This window comes from Barbus barbus (genome assembly GCF_936440315.1).
Source record: "Barbus barbus genome assembly, chromosome: 4".
Taxonomy (NCBI): Eukaryota; Metazoa; Chordata; class Actinopteri; order Cypriniformes; family Cyprinidae; genus Barbus; species Barbus barbus.
The window spans coordinates 42,521,125-42,546,813 of record NC_136732.1 but is presented as its reverse complement, the minus strand read 5'-3'; the positions used below and the strand labels follow the sequence as shown (position 1 = coordinate 42,546,813).

General features: G+C 42.1%; 1 protein-coding gene across 1 annotated transcript in view; it reads right to left on the bottom strand.

The window, feature by feature from the left end:
* LOC306863179 (glutamate receptor ionotropic, NMDA 2B-like) overlaps window positions 1-24,829 on the bottom strand; it is a gene marked incomplete at its 5' end in the record, with an annotated part of 43,048 nt that extends 18,219 nt beyond the window's left edge. Inside the window, 4 exons of the mRNA XM_079406394.1 lie at window positions 222-405; window positions 893-1,163; window positions 9,652-9,795; window positions 24,275-24,829. Of these exons, the coding sequence (XP_079262520.1) occupies window positions 222-405; window positions 893-1,163; window positions 9,652-9,795; window positions 24,275-24,829 (1,154 nt within the window). The remainder of the gene's footprint in view (window positions 1-221; window positions 406-892; window positions 1,164-9,651; window positions 9,796-24,274) is intronic.
* Window positions 24,830-25,689: the final 860 nt, after the last annotated feature.

Here is a 25,689-nt window from a genome sequence, read left to right as displayed (position 1 = left end):
GTGACACAAGTCCCCATGAGTCTGTGTGCATTCAAGTCCCCACCGGTATATAAAAACATAAACACACACACACACACACACAAACATACAATGAGTGTTAGTATTAGTGTGTGGGTGAGTGTGTGTGTGTGTGCGAGAGAGTGTGTGTGTGAGAGTGTGTGTGGGTGAGTGTGTGTGTGTGAGAGAGAGTGTGTGTGTGTGTGTGTGTGAGAGAGTCTGACCTGAGCACCTCGTTGCTGATGGGGCTGTTCTTCTCCGGGGCCCCGTGGCACTCAGACTTGAGCAGTGCTTGTGGCCCTCGGTCTATCATCATGGTGGCGGTGGCTGAGGCGATCACAGCCACTCCGTCACGAACACGCGCCTCCAGACCGTAATCCCACTCATCGTATGACACCGAGATCATGCCTACGCAGACAAACACAACCAGCAACACTAAACTAACTTCAGCTCAAACACAATGCAACACGTAGTTTGATCTGATGTACTACAAACTAAAACTGACATGAAAATGAATAAAAACTACAATCATTACACTAGGGATGCACGATATTGGATTTTTGCCGATATGCCGATATTTTTCAACTCATTTTAGCCTAAACCGATTTACTTCTTTCCTTTGGAAACAACACCAAGTCTCTCCTGTGCAGAAATTATAAACAATGGCGGGATCTAATCGCTAGCACACCCTGAGCACATGTGAGACATCATGTATCATATCGGGCTGATGCCGAAATTTACATTTCAATTACATTTCCGATATCGGTCTGATAATATCGTGCATCTCTAATCTCAACACATCATTAAAATCGTTAAGTACGTCTGTGACACACGAACGCCTCTATCGCCCCCTGTGGAGCTAGTCCGGTCCGCACAGGGCTAAAGTGAGCCTCACCTGTGGGAAACTCGGGCGGGATGTGGTCGGCGTCGCCCGCCACCAGAGACGGCACGATCCAGGTGTACCCGTAGCCCGTCAGGCCCACTGAGTGCGCCACCTCGAAGATGATGTTGGCCTCCTCTTTGGTGGAGTAGAGCAGGATGACGGGGCTCTGCAGTTTCTTCAGCTGGTTCTGGATCTTGGCGTCTCCGTCGTCCACGGACATGTCCAGCAGCAGCACCTCCTCCAGCTCCCAGCCCACAAAACTGTTCTCAATGGTGCTGCGGATCTGAGGACACACGGACACCACTGACTCCAGCGACCGACCACGCTAAAATATCAGACTCCACTGTTTCAGCAGTTTAGGGCACATTTTTATTTTTATTTAGGTATGTGTGTATGCTTTATTTTTTAAGTTCATCAGAGTTCAGTCAGTGAGCGCGCACACGGTGACGAATCTAAACGCCTCTGATTGGATAGTGCGTTCATAAGCTCAACAGAAATGCGATGTAATTAAGCAAATCTACTATAAATTAAATGCGGCGATCGACACTTTTCATTCATTTCACTCTACACAGTTCACTTGACAGTTGATCTAGCTTAACGCTAAGAATATTACTCAAATAAAACCGAGTGTATACCTGTGGAACCGTTCACAGACAGCACACACAGTGTTCAACTAATAAAGACCCTCATCGCAGGCCGATTTAGCTTCAATTGATCATAGATCTTCATGTTCTCTATGAAGGTAATTTGATGCCATAAAGATTTGCATGCGCAGGGTAAGATTTGTGAAAGTGTACATAAGACTGTAAGCGTAAATTAAATTTACATGCGCAAGAGAAGCTTTGTAAAGGTGTAAATCACGTTTCAAGTGCAAGAAAAAATGATTTGCAGCATTTTACTGTTACTTGTAAGTGTAATTCATGTATTGTGAAACTGCAGCTTCATGCTAGCGCAAAATAAATATGATCTGCATTCTTATGACTTCCATTTTTCTGCGCTTACACTTTTGGCACGGTTTTTTCGCCAAAATATTTCGGTCAAAAGCACTGCAAGCCTGTGAACAGTGATTTGCAAGCGAGAACAACAGTTTAAAGAACTGCAAAATGGATTGACTGCATAAAACCAATCTGTATGTGTAAAAAAACTGACTGTCAAATGTCTAAATGACTTGTTGTGTATGTAGGGCAAAACATTCCCGAAATAATCCGATATGTACAGCTCCGTCTTTCTTTTCTCTGCGCTCACAGCTTCGGCAGATTCTCTCACTAACTGAGATTTGCAAGCGTGAGGGAGAGGGCGGGGCCACCTTCTCTTTGTAGTTCAGGGGTGGGCAAACTTTTTGACTCGAGGGCCACATCAAGTTTTCCACATTAAGTGAGGGGCCGCATAATATGAAGCTTTGATTTATTTTTAATTTTTTTGTAAATTGACACTCACTTACTACTGTACTATGTATACTTGTACATACAGTCAGGTCCATAAATATTGGGACATCGACACAATTCTAACATTTTTGGCTCTACACACCACCACAATGGACTTCAAATGAAACGAACAAGATGTGCTTTAACTGCAGACTGTCAGCTTTAATTAGAGGGCATTTACATCCAAATCAGGTGAACGGTGTAGGAATTACAACAGTTTGTATATGTGCCTCCCACTTGTTAAGGGACCAAAAGTAATGGGACAATTGGCTTCTCAGCTGTTCCATGGCCAGGTGTGTGTTATTCCCTCATTATCCCAATTACAATGAGCAGATAAAAGGTCCAGAGTTCATTTCAAGTGTGCTATTTGCATTTGGAATCTGTTGCTGTCAACTGTCAAGATGAGATCCAAAGAGCTGTCACTATCAGTGAAGCAAGCCATCATTAGGCTGAAAAAACAAAACAAACCCATCAGAGAGATAGCAAAAACATTAGGTGTGGCCAAAACAACTGTTTGGAACATTCTTAAAAAGAAGGAACGCACCGGTGAGCTCAGCAACACCAAAAGACCCGGAAGACCACGGAAAACAACTGTGGTGGATGACCGAAGAATTCTTTCCCTGGTGAAGAAAACACCCTTCACAACAGTTGGCCAGATCAAGAACACTCTCCAGGAGGTAGGTGTATGTGTGTCAAAGTCAACAATCAAGAGAAGACTTCACCAGAGGGAATACAGAGGGTTCACCACAAGATGTAAAGATGTAAAGCCTCAAAAACAGGAAGGCCAGATTAGAGTTTGCCAACCGACATCTAAAAAAGCCTTCACAGTTCTGGAACAACATCCTATGGACAGATGAGACCAAGATCAACTTGTACCAGAGTGATGGGAAGAGAAGAGTATGGAGAAGGAAAGGAACTGCTCATGATTCTAAGCATACCACCTCATCAGTGAAGCATGGTGGTGGTAGTGTCATGGCGTGGGCATGTATTGCTGCCAGTGGAACTGGTTCTCTTGTATTTATTGATGATGTGACTGCTGACAAAAGCAGCAGGATGGATTCTGAAGTGTTTCGGGCAATATTATCTGCTCATATTCAGCCAAATGCTTCAGAACTCACTGGACGGTGCTTCACAGTGCAGATGGACAATGACCCAAAGCATACTGCAAAAGCAACCAAAGAGTTTTTGAAGGGAAAGAAGTGGACTGTTATGCAATGGCCAAGTCAATCACCTGACCTGAATCCGATTGAGCATGCATTTCACTTGCTGAAGACCAAACTGAAGGGAAAATGCCCCAAGAACAAGCAGGAACTGAAGACGGTTGCAGTAGAGGCCTGGCAGAGCATCACCAGGGATGAAACCCAACGTCTGGTGATGTCTATGCGTTCCAGACTTCAGGCTGTAATTGACTGCAAAGGATTTGCAACCAAGTATTAAAAAGTGAAAGTTTGATTTATAATCTAAAAATTTTAAATTTATAATCCAGAAAAACAGTAGCCTATATAAATTTTCATAAAAATGTGTGTGGAAAACAGAAGAAAGAATATCTTTGCAAGATAAAACGACAAATTATTTCCATGTTTTCCCCAAATGACAGCAACCGTGAGCAGGAGGATAACACTGGCATTTGTTCTGATACTGGAAAGTCTTTTAATCATTTTTAAAACAGTTCCAATACAAGGCATTTTTAAAAACAAATCAACACTTTCACATTTTTAAAACATGTAATTTATTTACAATGGTGCCAGTTTTGTAGTGTATATAGCTATTTTTACTTTTTATTTTATATTTTCTGTACGGCTTGAACGTGGTGTCCGTCAAAAATAGACTAGGCACCTATCTTTAGTGAAGCCGCGCGGAGAGCCGCTTCTGAAATGCGCCGCGGATCGACTGGAGCGGCGGGACAGTGGAAATCAGGGGATACAGGCTACAGCGCTATCCTTTGGATTTTACTGATATTGCATATTGGAACAATTGCCTCACGGGCTGGATGAAAACGCCCGTAGTTTGCCCACCTCTGCAGATTCTTATCATTTTTTTAAAAATCCCTCGCGGGCCCCACAGGAGTGATAGCGGGCCGTAGTTTGGACACCCCTGTTGTAGCCAATCAAATGAGGCTCTTGCTGACACATTTACTCTTATCTGATTGGTTCAAAGAAACACATCATTCGCCAAGACATTTATCTTCATTTAGTTCGGGAATGTTCTCCATACTTTTAATTTACACATACAGTCAAAATAAATAAATAAATAAATACCAACTTAATTAAAACATGATCTTTTAAAAGTTGTGTACCATTAGGCTATGTGTTCATACTGAATTTCGATCTGTGTAGTATCCTTCTCCTCCTAAACAGGCTATATTTAGTTTATTGTAATATTATATTGTAATTTTGATGATAATTAAAGAAGGCCTAGTATCTGCACTAGCCTAATACATGTATAATTTCACTTGTCTACTGATCAGGGATGGTTTAATTTTTTTAACAAAAATTAACAGAAGCAACAGTAATATTTTTTTTCTTTAACATGTTGTAATTTAAGGCGAAGTGGTGTGCGGCCAAGTATGGTGACCCATACTCTGAATTAGTGTTCTGCATTTAACCCATCCAAGTGTACACTCAGTAGTGAACACACACCCGGAGCAGTGGAGCACGACTGCCCCTTTAGCTCTCGATATATAAACACATAAACATGGCTATATATATAAACTCTATAAACACATAAACATGGCTGTGTGGCTGGGAACTTTGGATTCCCACATAATTAGTTACATGAATTTGGATATATATTTAGACATAATTAAATACATATTTATCAAAGTTTTTGCATTAGTCAAATCTGGACACAAAGAAAGCATTTTGTTAATCATTCTTGCTTCATATAATAGCTTAATCAGTCACATGAAAGTTATCTGAATCAATACTGAAATTTCAATATATACAATTGAGTGTTAAAAACCATAAACAGAGACATGGTTTGACAAATTCAGATTTAAGTAGCTTTATTGGCATAGCAAAAAAAAGGTTTTACAAAGTGTAGCACTCTGATACCATAGTGTTGAGCATTATCTCATAACATCATTTTAATTATAAAGTTTAACATCAGTGGTGTAAGCAGATTATGACATTTCAATGTAAAGCAAAACCAAACCAAATAATGTTAACACCAGCTCGTAATTCAGTATGAACACATGGGAGTCTAGCCTAAAGGAACACGACTTACAAACCAACATGTTTTAATTAAGTTGGTATTTATTTATTTTGTCTGTATGTGTAAATGAAAAGTATGGAGAACGTTCCCGAACTAAATGAAGATAAATGTCTTGGCGAATGATGTGTTTCTTTGAACCAATCAGATTAGAGTAAATGTGTCAGCAAGAGCCTTATTTGATTGGCTACAAGGTGGCCCCGCCCTCTCCCTCACGCTTGCAAATCTCAGTTAGTGAGAGAATCTGCCGAAGCTGTGAGCGCAGAGAAAAGAAAGACGGAGCTGTACATATCGGATTATTTCGGGAATGTTTTGCCCTACATACACAACAAGTCATTTAGACATTTGACAGTCAGTTTTTTTACACATACAGATTGGTTTTATGCAGTCAATCCATTTTGCAGTTCTTTAAACTGTTGTTCTCGCTTGCAAATCACTGTTCACAGGCTTGCAGTGCTTTTGACCGTATTTTGGCGAAAAAACCGTGCCAAAAGTGTAAGCGCAGAAAAATTTAAGTCATAAGAATGCAGATCATATTTATTTTGCGCTAGCATGAAGCTGCAGTTTCACAATACATGAATTACACTTACAAGTAACAGTAAAATGCTGCAAATCATTTTTTCTTGCGCTTGAAACGTGATTTACACCTTTACAAAGCATCTCTTGCGCATGCACATTTAATTTACGCTTACAGTCTTATGTACACTTTCACAAATCTTACCCTGCGCATGCAAATCTTTATGACGCCAAAATACCTTCATAGTTCTCCGTGTTCTCAAATGACTCTGAAGAATGATTCATTCGCGGGCATCGTTCATGCTTCAGATAAAAGAGACTACGAAATAAACTACGTGTTTTTAAACATGTATAGCATACAAATTGTAAAATATAGATATATATAAAATAATAATAAAACAGCGTCCACCGTGGCGAAGTAAAATAAATTTTTTCTTCTTTTTTTTCTGTTAAAAATGTACTCGAATTAAAGAATGATAAAAAATCCATTCACTTATTTTTTAAACGAAGTTACATTTACTTGAGTACATTTTTGGAAAAATTGTACATTTAAGAGTAAATTTAAAAATGGGTACTTTTACTAACACACTAAGACATTCATATGCAAACCTTACTACTGTTGGGTTAACCCTGCCTGCTTTAAATGCTTCATAATGATTAAAGCTCCGTTCACACCAAGAACAATAACTATAAAGATAACTATATCAGCGTCCACACCAGTCTGTTCATTCTCAGCGCACGCTCTGCCGCTTTAAAGCCGCTCGAACTCGTGACAGCAGCATGGACTCTGATTGGCTGTCAATCAGCTGAAAGTTCTTAAAGAGATTCCACCGGTGACGTTTCTCTGTGCCTTTATCGTTATAGCTGTGGTGTGGACTCTTTCTTTAATATTGAGAGCGATTTTTAGAACTATATCTTTATCGTTATCATGCTTGGTGTGAACAGGCCTAAAAAGTTGAAAGGAAGTTGATTCCTGGGATTCGGTAATATTTCAGTCCCCCACAGTTTATAAAGTGGTGGGTCAACAAAATTAATTGTTAGAAGCTTTTCACAAAACTTTGGGACGCCCATTATAATGAATAAAAATAAGTATTGCATTTTAATATTTTTTAGCATAAAATAATGTCTTATATATATCTTAAACCAAGCATTTTGTCATGTTCCTGAGGCACTTCACTGAGTTTGTACTTAGAAAATTATTAACAAAATGTGCAGTGTCTGTGATTCTTGGCAACAATGTAAGTATTTATTTGTGTTTCTTTATTGTGAAAAATAGTTTTCTAAAAAAATGGAAAATATTTGATAGAAAACAGGCTTTAAAGTGATGTCTCTCAGTCTGAACTCAACCCCGTCGCACTAAGCATTCTACGATAATACGTTAGACTCCACCCATATGTGACATCATTCAGCTCTCTATAATAGTGCTGCAGAAAATAGTTATTAGTCTCAAACTTTGTCATTCATATTTGTGAGGCATGTTATAGTCAGGGAGGGTCAACCTTAACAACTCAAAACCGTCACATAAAATTAAGATGGAAAATTAGTACTTTTTCCACATTTTATTTTAATCCATAAGTATATACAGTGTACTTATTTTATTGCTGCCATATATGGTCTATTCTCCTCCACTTACATGAGAAGCAGTGGCCATTTTCAGTGAAAAAACACAACCCCGTCACAAATATATGTATTTCTCATTGTTACGGGGTTATTTGCTTCATTTTTTAATAATTTTAATGAAAAAAATAAAATAAAATAGACTTGGTTTCAGTAAATATATACAATCCAAAATGTTTTTGTTCTAAACTGAATTTTTGATGTAATATGTCCACTTAAACTCTGACGAGCATCATACATCAGAAACTGCTCCCACGTTTGCAGCAGAGAGACAATGTTGGGCTTGCAGAGATACAAGGGGACAATATGAGAGAGAAACAAAACCAAAAATATACATTTAAGGCAAGGTATCCCTTCAAATGTGTTCAACCCCGTCACACCTTGTCACATTAACATTTTTATACTGAAAAATATACGGAAGACAATAAAGAACAAAAGTATTTCTTGCTGATTACTATCTGACATGTTAAGGGCTAAAACAATAACATTGTGGTTTTAGTTCAAATTTTAAATTAAAACCGTAGACACAGTTTTGTGTATTTTCAGCTTCAGTCCTATGAAAATGTGAAAATTATGATAAATGTTACATTTGTTGTCATTAAATTGCTATGAGGGACACGTGAGCAGTAGGTACATGTTTGTTTTATAACCATTTCTGTGTAAAGTCCATTACGGGGTTGAGAACAAAAGGTGTCTAAAGCTGAAAAAAACTGAAAATAATAAAAGGTCTTTAATGCCTGAGGTGGGAAATATGATGTTTTTGGAGGTTTAATATGTGCCTAATAATGTGGGGTATTTAGAAAATGAGTCATATGTAGTTGAAAAAAATATATATTCCACATTGAAATGTTACCGAATCTCAGGAATAAACATTCATTAAAAATTTAGAAAACTAATCAAAAAGTAATCAAAATTACTTTAGTAATTGAAAAATTGCATTACTTATCACATTTTAAATAGAGTATTTTATAAACTGTGACATATTCAATTTCCAATTTAACCTTCCCAACACACACACACACACACACACACACACACTCACACACACAGACACACAGACACACACACTCACTCACATACACACACACACACACACACACACATGTTGGTTTTTGTGGTTTATGGGGACTCTCCATAGGCGTAATGGTTTTTATTCTGAACAAACTGTGTGTGCTATTGCCCTACACCAACCCTACACCTAAACTTAGCCCTCACAGGAGACTTTGTGCATTTTTAGATTTTCAAAAAAACACCATTTAGTATGTTTTTTAAGCCTTTTGAATTACGGGGACATAGGCAGTGTCCTCATAAACCACCTTCATATTGTAATACCTCTGTCATACCCATGTCATTATACACATTTGTGTCCTCATAAACACACACACACACACACACACACACACACACTTGTGGAAGTTGTGGCCTAATGGTTAGAGAGTGGGACTCGTGATCCAAAGGTTGTGGGTTTGAGTCCCCGGCCGGCAGGGATTGTAGGTGGGGGGAGTGAATGTCCAGCGCTCTCTCCACCCTCAATACCACGACTGAGGTGCCCTTGAGCAAGACACTGAACCCCCAACTGCTCCCCGGGCGCTGCAGCATAAATGCCCACTGCTCCGGGTGTGTGTTCACTGCTGTGTGTGTGTGTGTGTGTTCACTGCTGTGTGTGTGTGTGTGTGTTCACTGCTGTGTGTGTGTGTTCACTGCTCTGTGTGTGTGTGTGTGTGTTCACTGCTGTGTGTGTGTGTTCACTGCTGTGTGTGTGTGTGTGTGTTCACTGCTGTGTGTGTGTGTTCACTGCTCTGTGTGTGTGTGTGTGTGTTCACTGCTGTGTGTGTGCACATGTTAAATGCAGAGCACAAATTCCGAGTATGGGTCATACTTGGCTGAATGTCACTTCACACACACACACACACACACACACACACATACATACACACACACACACACACACACACACACACACACACACACACACACACACACACACACACAGAGCATCTTTACCTTGGTAACGAAGTCCTGGTAGCCGGGGTAGTATGTGGTGACGATGGAGAAGATGTACCAGTCGTACTCCTCCATGATGTTGAGCATGACGGACGCCTGCTGCTCGATGGAGGGCCCGAACTGAAAGAACATGGAGCTATCGTCCTGCAGAGAGACACACAGGGGTCATGATCACACTTATCATCCAGCACTAGTCAGCTAAACACCACTGTAAGGCATGAAGATATTATAAACATCCACATCATGACGGACATAAAGCTGCTTTATGAGAAGCCCTATGTAATTTGGCCAGGTTGAGCACATGATCTTCAGGGTCACATTCTCACACACACACACACACACGCACACACACACGCACACACACACACACGCGCGCGCGCGTTCGAGCCTCTTCGTTAAACACTCCCGTCACTCTCCCGTGTTTGTTTCACACATATTGTGCATTCTCTAATTAAACTCATGCACATGTAATTAGTCCTTACAGCTTAATTAGAGCTGACCTCATTCTGATGCTCATTTTTAATTAAATAGTTGGCTCCTTTTAACAAGACCGTTAGAGACGCTATGGTCCGACAGACCGGCAAGGAGAAACTACACGAGCCTCACAGCCCAGAACATCATCACGGTAACATACCAGTCCATAATCCATAATAACGCTAATCCACAATCTCCTCTTGTCTCTCATATTTGTTTAGAGCTGTTTCGTCTTGTAAACACTGCTTGATCTGTGCAGATTTCTCTCCTGATTCAGACCACAACTCTGTTTCACTGGAGGAAGCGTTATTATGGACTCGGGTTTTAGTTAAAAAAACATCTTAATGATGGATTTGTTTCAGCTTTTGTCTTCTCCAGATGTTTAATGTTATTAATGTAATAATATTAGCATTACAATTACCAACACAATGAGATAACACATGAAATGGTTCAAATACAGAATAGATAATGTGATATTAGACAGAGAGCGACAGTCTGAGGTGATGTGAGTGTGTAACAGCCCCTCATCTCACACACACACACACACACACACAAGCAGTTCTTCCGCTGTCACACTGTGGCTACACACTGCTTTGGCAGCTGTGCTTCACTGACTATCCTGACATCAACACACACACACACACACACACTCATGATAACTCATTTCAGTCACATTCTGACAACACTGATTTTTTAATAAACTAGATATTAATTAAAATGTAACCCTTGTGTTTTGTGATACAGTCATTCTCAGATGAAAGCGTCACATTATTAGTGTTTGGGGCCTGATATAAAATGTTAATACGTTAAATTTAATGTCATATAATTGCATTGTTCTTCACTGTGTTGTCACTAAATAACCAGTGTTTCTTAGACCTAAAAACATTGACAAACAACATATATTCACAATAAATAATATAATGCATATATTTATCATTATGCTCCTCTATAGAGTTATTTTTATGTTCATTGAATGTCTTTTCTGAGGTAAATGTGACGTTACGTGGCATGAATGATCTCAAGCTGATGTCATTCTGCGGTTGAAACACTAATGGATGTATTCCATGATTCACGATGGTTTCTTCAGATGTTTATTTGGTGCTGTAACTAGTAGTAAAGAGGAAGAGATCTTAATTTGCGTTCCGAAGACGAACGCAGGTTTGGAACGGGTCTTATGTGTTTGGAACGACATGAGGGTGAGTAATTAATGACATAATTGTTATTTCTGTGGTGATCTATCCCTTTAAACTGTCTAAAACAAGGGTGTCAAACTCATTTTTACTGAGGGCCACTTCAACATTATGGCTACCATAGGGCCGGTTGTAAATGTAAGATTGTACAAACGTTACTACTCCTTAACATATTGTTAAACAACTGTCTCTTCATTTTATTATAATTATTATTTAAGGTACAAATACTGAATATGCATTTGAATAGTTGTAAAATATATGTTATTGCTCGGTGTTGTTTTAACATAAATTCTTTTAATTTATCAGGTTAAGAAATCCAAATTGCTCCATAAATCAAAGTAAATAAAGACAAGTATCGTCAAAAACACAGGTCATTACATTAACTTTGTTAAAAACTTTTTTGTTACATTTATGGTACAATAAATAATTGTGAGCTACCCAGAACCTGACAGATAGGCTTTAAAAAACAAAGAAATGAGTCTGTTCTCATGAAAGAGCGTATAGCAGGATGCTCTGTTTCTGTTTGGCATGTGATTTATACCAGAAGTTGACTTTGGTGTGCATATGATATGCAATCAATGCTTGTAGTAGAAAAACAGAAGTGGCGGTACTCTACCCCACTCCCCCACCCAAAAATAAATTAATACAAACTAAAGTACTAATTTTCATCATTTGCAATGACTATAGTGCCAAAATAAATAAATAAATTCATTAATAATTGTATGTAATTCAATTCACATTTATTTGTATAGCACTTTTCATGATACACTGCTGCGAAGCAGCTTCACAGAAAATGAACATTTCTACATTACATTTAGTAGTTTACAGCACTTTTAATAAAAAAAAAACTTCGGACATGTTTTCTATGCATTAGTGCTGTTTTGAACACTGTTTGAATGCATTCGCTTACTGGATCCTTAGACTTTCCAGTCTCCCAGATGATCTGATCACAAAAAACTGCTTCTTTTTATTTTCATAATGTATTGTTTTCGTTAAAATTTACTAATTCAAATTAGTGATTATTATTTTATTACTAGGGTGACCACCCTATAGATCTGTTGCAGGACAGTAGATGTGATTTTGTGGGACATTGTGGGACACGTGCAAAACAAACACATTTAGACTACTACGGTTATGCTACGTAAATACTGATTTACATTATTGTGCCAATGTATGTTTCTGCCGGTGCATGCCCACACTCCAGGCTGCGTTTATTAAAGTCAGGAGAGAAGGTCATTTTTGAGTGCACACATGTAATGTCTGATCGATAGAAAGCTTTCCAATACAGGTATTATCTTCAAAAGTGGTTCTGACTAAAATAATGTTTAGCAAAGTTCACACAGCAACAGCATGTGTGTGTGTTGTGTGTGTGTGTAGCGTGTGTAGTCAGTGTGTAACAGATTGTGGCGTCCTGACAGCAGGCATCTTTGGCACAGAGCTCTGTGTAATTGACTGAGCACAACTCATATACTCTCATTCAGCCGTCTCTCTTTCTCTCTCTCCTTCTCTCTGTGATGATCAGCAGACAGCAGGAACAACGAGCAGGACAGAGGAAGGACGAACAGAAGGAGAGATGCAAAGAGGAGCAGCGTGACAGAGAGAGAGAGAATGTCGTCTGAAACGAGAAGTCGAGGCAGTAGATCAGAGAGAAAGAGAGAGAGAGGGGTGTCAGGAGGAGCCCTAAATATGTGTCCTAGTTCTGTGCTCTTTAAAGGGGAGCACACATGATACAGTCACTATCTAAACCAGGCCACAGAGAGAGAGAGAGATGGACAAACAGGTGAGACTCTCTCTCTCTCTGTTGCAGGTCAGGCACTGAAGGTCGTCCTGTCTGACCTCTGACCCCTCAAGCTCTGTATCTACTATCACTGTCAGCAGCACATCACAGACATCAGATCATGTTCATCACAGCAGGTCACAGAACTCACGATTTTGAAGTTCGGATCAGATAATTTTTCGGATCAGCGGTTAGAAAATGTAACTGTGCTTTCCATTTATTAATTTATTTTTAATTATTTTTTTTTTTTTTCAATTCCACTGCAAAACTAGTCTAATTAGTCCATCTAATAAAATTCTAACATCATTAAAAACTCTCTAAGTGAACTCTCAGAAATACAATAAGAACAAATTAACTAATTACATACACACTAAAAACAGTGTGCGAGTACTGAATAAAGTTCTCTTTCACCTCTTCTTGTGCTTGAATGGTTTAAAGTCACTTGAATGTTTACAATGGCAAGACTTAAAAACGTGCATCACTCTATGATGGTTAAACTTTGCAGCTAATCCATGAACGGGCCTGGTCCATACGGTTCACAGATCAACTACGATCTGTTTAAACCCTAATCGCAAGAATACCTATTAAAACTACAGAAGTTACTTAGCTAAGAGCAGCGAGTGATTCTCTGTTTTTCTCTTGTTGTTTGATTAACATTATTAACATAAGAAATGCACGGATCCATTATATTGATACATATCTGATATTTTCTTGACTGTTTACGTTCAGTTAAGATGTTACCAACTATGCTTACTTGGATACTTATCAAGACAGCCATTCTAAAACATAATTTTGTGTGTATTTTCTCAAGAAGATGCAATAGAGAACTCAATTTGGTACTCGAGTGCTACTGAAGCAGTACAACCAGGCCAGCATAAACCAGCACAAACCAAAATAAAGCAACACAAACCAGCATAAACTAGCCTAAACCAACTCAAACCAGCATAAACTATCACAAACCAGCACAAACCCAAATAACGCAGCAAAAACCAACTACAAGCCAGCATAAACCAGCATATGACAATATAAACCTGTGTAAAACAACACAAACCAGCCTAAACCAAATCAAACCAGCATAAACTATCACAAACCAGCACAAGCCAACATAAACCAGCACAAACCAAAATAAAGCAACACAAACCAGCATAAACCAGCCTAAACCAAATCAAACCAACATAAACTATCACAAACCAGCACAAGCCAACATAAACCAGCACAAACCAGCATAAACTAGCCTAAACCAAATCAAACCAGCATAAACTATCACAAACCAGCACAAACCCAAATAACGCTGCAAAAAACAACTTAAACCATTAAAAGCCAGCATAAACCAGCATATGACAATATAAACCCGTGTAAAACAACACAAACCAGCCTAAACCAAATCAAACCAGTATAAACTATCACAAACCAGCACAAGCCAACATAAACCAGCACAAACCAAAATAAAGCAACACAAACCAGCATAAACCAGCCTAAACCAAATCAAACCAACATAAGCTATCACAAGCCAGCCTGGATCTCTCAGTTCAGAGAATCATTCTAGCATAAAGTGACAGTTCACCCAAAAAGGCTCATTCCTCGTGTCACTCCAAACCGTACCAGGTTACGTATGTAACCATGGTTCCCTGAGAGGGAACGAGACACTGCGTCCTCTAGAGGTCGTTATGGGGAACTCCATCTACGTGACCCGTGTCTGAAGCATATATACAAAAACACCAAATATTGGCCGGCGACAGCCTATGACGTCACTCCCGGTGCGACCACAGTATAAAAGGGTGCCGGGAGAAAGCGTCATCCACGTCTTCGTCTGAAGATGCATCCAAAGCATGGCCTAAAGTCTAGAGGACGCAGTGTCTCGTTCCCTCTCAGGGAACCATGGTTACATACGTAACCTGGTACGTTCCCTATCAAGGGAACTTTGAACTGCGTCCTCTAGAGGTCGCTATGGGGAACGATATACCCACGCCGCCATGCTGAGGGAAGTGCATGCCATTCCAAAGGCAAGCATTAAGCATCAACTCTTATCAAAAGATAAAGGAGTTGTCCCTGGGATGAATTGACGGCTGTCAGTGACATTATCCCCTTCGGCCAAAGGCCTGAGTTTCATACTCCGGAACTTGCCTGATAGAGGCCGGACCTCCTGGACCTAGGGTAAACTCAAGGCTTGGAATCAGAAAGAAGGATTCCTTTAAGGGGATACGACCAAGCGCTTAGGATAGTAACTAAGCCTGGCCTGTCACCCAGGGGCTACTGCTTGCTCAAGAGCTCGCTGAAAGAACTGTATCAACAGATCCTTAGTAGTAGCCCCGTTCAAATAGTATCACTGGGGATACATAGGTAGAGTGGGGCCCAAGGAGACCGGGGCCTAACCGACTCAAAGAATGGGACGAAGCCTCAGCGCGTAACCCATACCATACAGGATTTTTAGAAAAGACCACAAAACACTCGGTGTGTGATCTTACCACAGTGTGGCTTTCAGAAAGTGCACAAAGACTAGCGTGCGCACTTACCATAACATGGATTTATAAACATCGTTCTTTTCAAATGCTCTTTTCAAATGCTCAGCCAATCTACTCGGCCTGAATGGCACACACACACCTGGACAGTATATGAGTGACCACAGGACTTCATGTCAGCTTCTGAGTCAACATGTGGTTGACACATCCCACAAGGATACTGATAACACCACGCAGCCACAACAAGCACTGCTCATGGACATCCCGGCTGAGCCCTGCCCACAGAGCTCATCACATGCAGACTGTGACGTACTACAACAGCTCCAACAGCTCCAAGACTCAGCACCCAAGGACGACTTTCTGGAAAACAGCATCTCACAGCCACCGGAAACACCAGAGCCAGAGCCCTGCTCACCAGACACACTTTCCCTCTCTCCAGAATCTCCACTTCTAAGCTTCTCACAGAAAATGGAGGAACTGGTGTATGCTGGGACCAAACTCTCCCACTCTTTCGCTGCAAGCCCCCAGATATCAACTAAAAAACGGCGGGCCCCACAACCACCAAAGACTGCAGGCCCAGCTCACCCTCCTCCTCCTGCGAGAGCTCTCCGGCCGCTGCCACAACGCCAGGGCCCAAACCCCTCTCCATGTGGTGTAGGTGAACCAAAAACAACTGATAACAGCTCTCAGTGATATGTGTCGGGTCCCCGCTATATTAGCCACAACATTCACAAATGTTTACAGAACAAGCGGGAACCCAGTGTGCCTGTAGCCTCCTCTATTTCTGTTTTATCACGCGATAGAAAGTCTAAGGCCTTCTCAAGCCGTACGGCTGACCCATCTAACCTGCGGCCTATAATGCATCAATCTAAGATTGCTGTAGAGACAAAATGTAAATCCATCAAGTTAGCATTTTTAAACATTCGCTCACTTAAAAATAAATCATTTCTGATCAACGATTTAATAACCACAAACAACCTGGATTTTATGTTTTTAAATGAAACATGGTTAGAAGACAGCTGCAGTTCAACAGTCCTCACTGAAACAGCCCCTCCTAACTTTAATTTTATAAGTGTCTGCAGGACTGTTAGGAGAGGTGGAGGTGTAGCTGCTCTGTTTAAAGATGTTTATCAGTGCAAGCAAATGTCATTTGGTCAGTATTTATCTTTTGAATACCTAGGTATTGTGCTGAAAGGTGCTCCACGCACCCTGTTTATCATTATTTACAGGCCTCCAAAATATTCTCCAGCCTTTGTTGATGATTTCACTGAACTGTTATCAATGATTTCCTCAGAGTTTGACTGTTTTGCTATTGCAGGGGATTTTAATATTCACATAGATAATGCAGAAATCAAAACTACAAAAGAAATTATAACTGTTTTAAACACTTTTGACCTGAGTCAGCATGTGCACGGACCCACACACAATCGTGGACACACCTTAGATTTACTCATCAGTAGAGGTCTAAACATCTCATCCATTGTAATCAAGGATGTAGCACTATCTGATCACTTCTGTATTTTCTTTGATATATTGATCTCAGTCACCACTGAATCTAGATCTGTCTCTATCAGAAAGAGATGCATTACCGAGAACACTGGTGCGCTATTTATGGAGGCAATATCATTAACACCAAGCATTTCTGCAGACTCTGTTGATCTTCTCCTTGAGTCATTTAACTCAAAAGTTAAGAATGTTATTGATGATATTGCCCCAATAAAGGTCAGCAAGAAGACGGGGAAACAGAAATCAATTTGGAGAAAATCAACAGCAGTTCAGAGCATGAAAAGACAATGCAGAAAAGCTGAGCGGATGTGGCGGAAGACGAAACTCGAAATCCACTATAGCATCTATAAAGACAGCCTTCATGCTTTCAATGTGGAACTAGCCACAGCTAGACAGACTTTCTTTTCAAACCTTATAAACAGTAACTTAAACAACACTCGCACTCTTTTTGCGACTGTTGAGAGACTGACAAACCCCCCAAGTCAGATTCCCTGTGAAATGCTCTCCAACAGCAAATGCAATGAGTTTGCTTCCTTCTTTTCTGAGAAGATCAATAATATCAGAAAGGAGATTGGCACATCTTCAAGTTATGCAGAGGTCACACAGATTCGACCGCAATTTATAAAAGAAGTGACTATGTGTGTTTTTAAAGAAATTGACAACAAAATTTTGGAAGAAATAGTACAGCACCTTAAATCTTCAACCTGCTATCTTGACACACTTCCCACATCCTTTTTCAAAAATGTGCTTAACTGTTTAGAAGCTGATCTCTTAGAAGTGGTGAACGCCTCACTTCTTTCTGGGACTTTTCCAAACTCCCTTAAAACTGCAGTTGTTAAGCCCCTTCTGAAAAAGCGCAATCTTGATAACACCATGTTGAGCAACTATAGACCCATATCAAATCTTCCTTTCATAGGTAAGATTATTGAAAAGGTAGTTTTTAATCAGCTGAACAACTACTTAAACTCAAATGGATACCTGGACAATTTTCAATCTGGTTTCCGAGCACATCACAGCACAGAGACAGCACTCATTAAGATAATAAATGATATTCGCGTCAATTCTGATTCTGGCAAAATATCAGTGCTGATACTACTAGATCTTAGTGCTGCGTTTGACACTGTCGATCATAACATACTTCTAGAGAGACTGGAAAACTGGGTCGGGCTTTCTGGGATGGCACTCAAATGGTTCAGGTCATACTTAGAAGGGAGAGGTTATTATGTGAGTATAGGAGAGCATAAGTCTAAGTGGACGGCCATGACATGTGGAGTCCCACAAGGCTCAATTCTTGCACCGCTCTTGTTTAACCTGTATATGCTCCCACTAAGTCAGATAATGAGGAAGAACCAAATTGCCTATCACAGCTATGCTGATGATACCCAGATTTACCTAGCCTTATCTCCAAATGACTACAGCCCCATTGACTCCCTCTGCCAATGCATTGATGAAATTAACAGTTGGATGTGCCAGAACTTTCTTCAGTTAAACAAGGAGAAAACTGAAATCATTGCATTTGGAAAGAAAGATGAAGTTCTCAAGGTGAATGCATACCTTGACTCTAGGGGTCAAACAACTAAAAATCAAGTCAGAAATCTTGGGGTGATTCTAGAGACAGACCTTAGTTTCAGTAGTCATGTCAAAGCAGTAACTAAATCAGCATACTATCATCTCAAAAATATTGCAAGAATTAGATGTTTTGTTTCCAATCAAGACTTGGAGAAACTTGTTCATGCCTTTATCACCAGCAGGGTGGATTACTGTAATGGTCTCCTCACCGGCCTTCCCAAGAAGACCATTAGACAACTGCAGCTCATCCAGAACGCTGCTGCCAGGATTCTGACTAGAACCAGAAAATCTGAGCATATCACACCAGTCCTCAGGTCCTTACACTGGCTTCCAGTTACATTTAGGATTGATTTTAAAGTACTTTTACTCGTTTATAAGTCACTCAATGGCCTAGGACCTAAATATATTGCTGATATGCTCACTGAATATAAACCGAACAGACCACTCAGATCATTAGGATCGAGTCAGTTAGAAATACCAAGGGTTCACACAAAACAAGGGGAGTCTGCTTTTAGCTATTATGCCGCCCACAGTTGGAACCAGCTTCCAGAAGAGATCAGATGTGCTAAAACATTAGCCACATTTAAATCAAGACTCAAAACTCATCTGTTTAACTGTGCATTTGTTGAATGAGCACTGTGCTATATGTCCGAACTGACTGCAATAAATTTTAGGTTTAATCATTTTCTTTAAATTTATTTTAAATCATTTTCTATATCATTTTAAAATTCCTTGTTTTTATTATTTTTATTTCCATGTTTTTATTGATTTTAATGTCTATTTCACTTTCTTTTATGTAAAAGCACTTTGAATTACCACTGTGTATGAAATGTGCTATATAAATAAACTTGCCTTGCCTTGCCTTGCTCATAGATAATCCTCTATAGCGAGGGGAGCAGTGCCAGCTCGACCAAAAAAGAGAGCTCGTGAGGGAGCAGCATGCTCAAAGTAACCCTCTATAGCGAGGGGAGCAATGCCAGCTCTACCAAGACAGAGCTCTGGAGAGCGGAGAACTTAACTCTCAACATGAGAGGGCACTCATACGCCCAGAAGGGAGCGGCATGCTCAAGGTGACCCTCTATAGCGAGGGGAGCAATACCAGCTCGACCAACCAGGAGAGCTCGTGAGGGAGCAGCATGCTCATAGGTGACCCTCTAAAATGAGGGGAGCAATGCTAGCTCTACCAAGACAAAGCTCTTGAGAGCAGAGAACTTAACCCTCAGCATGAGAGGGGCTCAGACGCTCAGAAGGGAGCGGCATGCTCATATGTAACCCTCTATAAAGAGGAGAGCAATGCTAGCTCTACCAAAACCAGAGCTCTAGAGAGCGGAGAACTTAACTCTCAGTTCATGAGAGGATACTAGCACATACGAGAGTAGAGTGGGGCCCAAGGTGAAAACCGGGGCCTAACCGACTCAAAGAATGGGACGAAGCCTCAGCGCGTAACCCATACCATACAGGATTTTTAGAAAAAGACTGCAAAACACTTGGTGTGCGATCTTACCACAGCGTGGCTTTCAGAAAGTGCCCAGAGACTAGCGTGCGCACTTACCATAATCATGGATTTGAAATTTCTATTCTCCAAATGCTCTAGCTTTAAATAATGTTACTCTCTACTCCTGAGGGAGCAGCATGCTCATAGGCGACCCTCTAAAATGAGGGGAGCAATGCTAGCTCTACCAAGACAGAGAGGATACTAGCACATACGAGAGTAGAGTGGGGCCCAAGGAGAAAACAGGCCTAACCAACTCAAAGAATAGGCATGAAGCCGCAGCGCGTAACCCATACCATACAAGATTTTAGAAAAGACCGCAAAACACTTGGTGTGCGATCTTACCACAGCGTGGTTTTTAGAAAAGTGCACAGAGACTAGCGTGCACACTTACCAAATATGGATTTTAGAAACCGCATTGTCAGATGCTCTCTGGAGGGAGCAGCATGTTCATAGATGACCCTCTAAATGAGGGGAACAATGCTAACTCTACCAAGAAAGAGCTCTGGAGAACGGAGAACTCAACTCTCAACATGAGAGGGAACTCAGACACTCAGAAGGGAGCGACACGCTCATAAGTGACCCTCTAAATAAGGGGAGCGATGCCAGCTCACCCAACAAAGAGAGCTCAGAAAGGGAGCAACATGCTCATAATAAGTTAGTGAAGTGAAGTGACATTCAGCCAAGTATGGTGACCCATACTCGGAATTCGTGCTCTGCATTTAACCCATCCAACGTGCACACACACACACACATAGCAGTGAACACACACACACCGTGAACATACAGCCATTTTATGCTGCAGCGCCCGGGGAGCAGTTGGGGGTTCGGTGCCTTGCTCAAGGGCACCTCAGTCGTGGTATCGAGGGTGGAGAGAGCGCTGGACATTCACTCCCCCCACTTACAATCCCTGCCGGCCGGAGACTCGAACCCACAACCTTTGGATCACGAGTCCAACTCTCTAACCATTAGGCCACGACTTCCCCCTAGAAATAACCCTCTAAAGTGAGGAGAGCAATGCTAGCTCGACCAACTATGAGAGCAACCTGACAAGGAGGCCTAGAGAAAGGCCTGACGTGCTGAGGTTTCTGAATAACGGAGCTCTGAGAGCGGAGACTCGACTCTCATATGAGAGGAAACTCGGACGTTCAGCAGGGAGCGGCATGCTCATAGGCAACCCTCTAAGTGAGGGGAGCAGTGCCAGCTCGACCAACAGGGTAGAGCTCGGAGGGGTACAGCAGCAACAAGGATCAGGTTGTTAAGTAACAAAGCTCTGGGAGCGGATACTCTACTTACAGCAAAAGAGTTTCAAACACTCAGGAGGGAGCGACATGCTCATAAATAACCCTCCACATTCTAGGCGAGGGGAGCAAAGCTAGCTCGACCTACAAACAGCTGGATACCTAACAACCCGAACAAGCTGCTGGAAATAGTATCAGGGTAATAGGTAGCTGAACAGAAGGCAACAAGGGGTCAGGGAAACTGCTACTTAAAACCCTAATAAGGGTGAGCAGTTCTAACCTAAACCTCTATGCACCTATCATGGCCTCGTTTGAAGAACAAAAGGGCCAGACTAGATAATGCTGCTCCTCAGAGCCAAAGCATTGTAATAAAGTTGCTCAGCACTACACCTGATACCAGCCTGTAGTACTGGTTTAAGAAAGGTTAGTTCGTACTCACACATCCATGGATCCCGCGCAGAAGAACGGTCCAGTGTAGGGGCTGAATAAGAGCGCAGGAGGTGCTCACCTAACCTCGGTCAGGTGGTAGAAAAAAACTGAGGTTGCAGGGTAATTAGAGAGGGGAAGATGAGGGCTTTAGATGTACAGGCCCCCTGAGGGAAGGAGAGATGTTCAACTCTACCCTGGGCGAGAGCGTCGCAACGCCTCGTCCGGACCACCTCCCTCAGGTCTTGCTACCTCTCTTTGACCCACGCCACCCTGAAGCCCTACCCGCAGGCGGGGAAGGGCGCGAGTCGCGACACTAGCCTTCTGTGCCCATTTCTGATCCTCAGATCGGGATGGGCCAGGACCCCTGCGCTGTTTGAGCTCGGACCTGGACCTTCTCGTTTAAATGAAGGTTTAAAAAGCCGCTGAACGGCTCATTTTATTTTTTACAAACCATGACTTTTATCCAGGTCTTTCAACAGATCAGCCTGATATGCCTGAAACACTGCCATAGTGTGTAATGAGGCGACAGCCTGACCTGCTGCTGCGCATGTATCACATTCCAGCGTTTTTCTTTTTCTCAGATGATGTCAGCGAAATCGCGTCATTGTCATCCAACAGCTCGCCCTCGCTCGCAGCAGACGAGCGCGAGAAGGAAAATCCCTTCTATAACTCGTTGGCGAGAACCACCTGCAAACCCCATGAGCTCATTTTCCTCCGTGCTTCAGCAGCGGAGGGTCCTGAACCGCGGGAAGCAGACGGCTGCTTTTAGAAAAACGCTCGCAGTACATGCAGCGCGCAAACCAAAGACGCAAAGATCATGTGAGTCATCAAGCATCAGATAACGTGGACACGGATGCACACATCTCTCAAACGCCTTGCTAGTGCTCGCCATTACAAAAGTAAAGCATACTTACCTCGTAAGATGCACGCTTCAAACAAAACAGTCATTGAAGACGAAGAAGAGGATGACGCTTTCTCCCGGCGCCCTTTTATACTGTTGTCGCACCGGGAGTGACGTCATAGGCTGTCGCCGGCCAATATTTGGTGTTTTTGTATATATGCTTCAGACACGGGTCACGTAGATGGAGTTCCCCATAGCGACCTCTAGAGGACGCAGTTCGAAGTTCCCTTGATAGGGAACTGAAAGACTTTACAGAAGATATTATGAAGAACACTGGGGCTCAAACAACAACGGAGTGGAGTAACGATCATATTTTGGGTGACCTGTTCCTTTAATCAGCATTGATTTGTCTTCTGTTGAGCCGCTTTACAGCTGAAATTAAACTTGTTTAATAACTGATGAATTTTGCAACATTACTACTAATATTTTCACATAACAATCTGTATCCCAAGAGAAATTAACATATTGGTCCAGGCTTCAAATTAAAACATTTATTCGTACTCAAAAGTATGCGACTGGAGCTGATAAACCCTCTCAATTCTTGATTCTAAACTTTTACATTTATACGGCCTCCCCCATTTTTTCTCTTTCCGTCGTCTGATCTGTTTTTGTCGTGTGATTTGTTCAATTTTCATTTAAACATCTTCTGTGCTGTTTGAATGTTGCATGTTTGTTTTTCTGAATTATAACAAGCTGTATTGTATGAAGTGCTAGACAAACACGCGTGACCTGACTAGCAGCGAACATTTGTCTGGTTCCTCTGTGAAGCTGGTGGTTTGACATTGTGAAGGTTGTGCGCGGTTAGCGCTGGACAGGATGCGTGGGCCGAGCAGCGGTTCTTCATCTTCATCTTCATCGGCGTGTTTAGCGGAGAGAGAGAGAGAGAGATGAGCGCTGTGTGATTCTGCAGTGTTTAGAGCTCATGGCCTCGTGTGTGTGGGCGCAGCTCTGACTCACTGCCATCCGACGACGACCGGATCATTTTCTCTCAGTGTCTAACGCTTCCAGCTGCTCATCATCATCCTCACACACACACACACACCGTCACCCATCATGCATCTCTTCAGAATTACTGTACATTAGCACTGAAGTTTGGCGAAGATTGGACATTGTATGCCTGAGTTATATAACAACTTCCTGTTTCATGGTGAAACATTGAAATTTGTCAGGCTGCCACGGACACGCCCTACAAGGAAAACTCAAGATCTTCGCAGTTTAACACCACAAAGGGCTTTAGATTACATGGACCAAATTTGGTGTTGATCTGATTAAATATCTGGAGGATCTAATGAATGGAGGAATTCATTAAAATACAACGCCTGAAAACGGACATAAAATTTGCAGAGAAAATTAAAAATAAGTGACTTCCTGCTAGGTTTTGGATTTTGGTTCAAGAGACTTTTTTGTAGTTATTGGTGTGTTACATATGTCCACCGATGTTTGTACATGAAACGTAGCGGGAGGGGCACTTCATTGAAAGTGAATAGGCGGTGCTATCGAGTAATTTTGCCACACCCACCTCTGAAACCCATTTCAGACATACATTTTCACCACTTCTGTATAATAACAACATTAGCGCACGCACCTTAGCGGCCATGATCATGGAGGAGCCTCCCTTCACGCCCAGGATGGGGATGTGCGTCTGCGCGGAGATGAAGTCCAGGATCTGCGCGATGGCCTCCTGGTCGGTGTCATCTCCGAACACCACACCCTGCAGCCAGTGCTCCGTCATCAGGTCGCAGATGCTCTTGATGATGCTCTTGGGGTCCGTCTCGTTCATGGTGAGCATCTCCACGTTGGGCGCCAGCGGCATGTGGCCAAAGTCGTCTTTATCGCGCGTGCCGGCGAGCGCCACCTCACTGGAGTTTCCCACCAGCACCACCGCGATGCTCAGGCCCTGCACCAGCTTGGAGCCAGGAGGATAATGTGCCACCGACGACGGGATGTAGTGAGCCACGCCCCCTCCGCCCCGGTCGCGTCGCGATTGGACGGCCAGCGGCAGGAGGAGGAGCAGACACATGGCCAACAGCTGCTGCAGCGATGGGCAGGGCCAGTGACGTGGGGGCGGAGTCAGCGTGTGAAGCCATGCCCGCCTTTCCTGAGAGGGTGGAGCTAAGCCACGGTAAATACAGACGGACATGATGGAGGAGCGAAAAACCTGCGAGAAAAACAGACAGAGGTTATAGCTCAGCAACTGTCTTAAACGCAGACACTGTTGTTTTTATTATTCCTGAAGTGGGAGGATGTTTCAGACACGTCATGCGTTAATCAGCGCTGTGAAAGGAAATTAGGAAACGAGCACCTGGAATTCTGAATTTCACAGCATGTGGTAATGATCAGACGATATGTGGGTTTCAGAGGAGAACGGCGAGAAACGCTTGTGTGGATATTAATATCACCCACTTCAAAAGATGTTGGAAATTATTATACTCCCATTATTGCAAAGTGTTTTGAGAGGCTGGTTCTTTCCCACCTGAAAACATGCTTGCCCCCAACACTGGACCCATACCAGTTTGCCTACAAATCCAACAGGTCGACTGAGGATGCCATCGCCTCAGCGCTCCACTCTGCCCTGACGCACCTAGACAGAACCAACACATATGTCAGGATGCTATTCATTGATTTCAGTTCCGCCTTCAATACAGTTATCCCATCCACACTGATCTCCAAGCTCATTGATCTTGGCATCAGCCCCTCCCTCTGTAACTGGACCCTGGACTTTCTCACCAACAGACCACAGTCTGTTAGGATCAATAACCACACATCCTCCGTCCTCACCCTAAACACTGGGGTACCACAGGGCTGTGTGCTGAGCCCAATCCTCTACTCCCTTTTCACCCACAGCTGCATACCTGTATATGGCTCTAACTCCATAATCAAGTTTGCAGATGACACCATGGTGGTAGGCCTGATCAGCGACAACGATGAGACGGTCTACAGGGATGAGGTCCAGCATCTAGCAACATCAACACCCAGAAGACCAAAGAACTGATTGTAGAC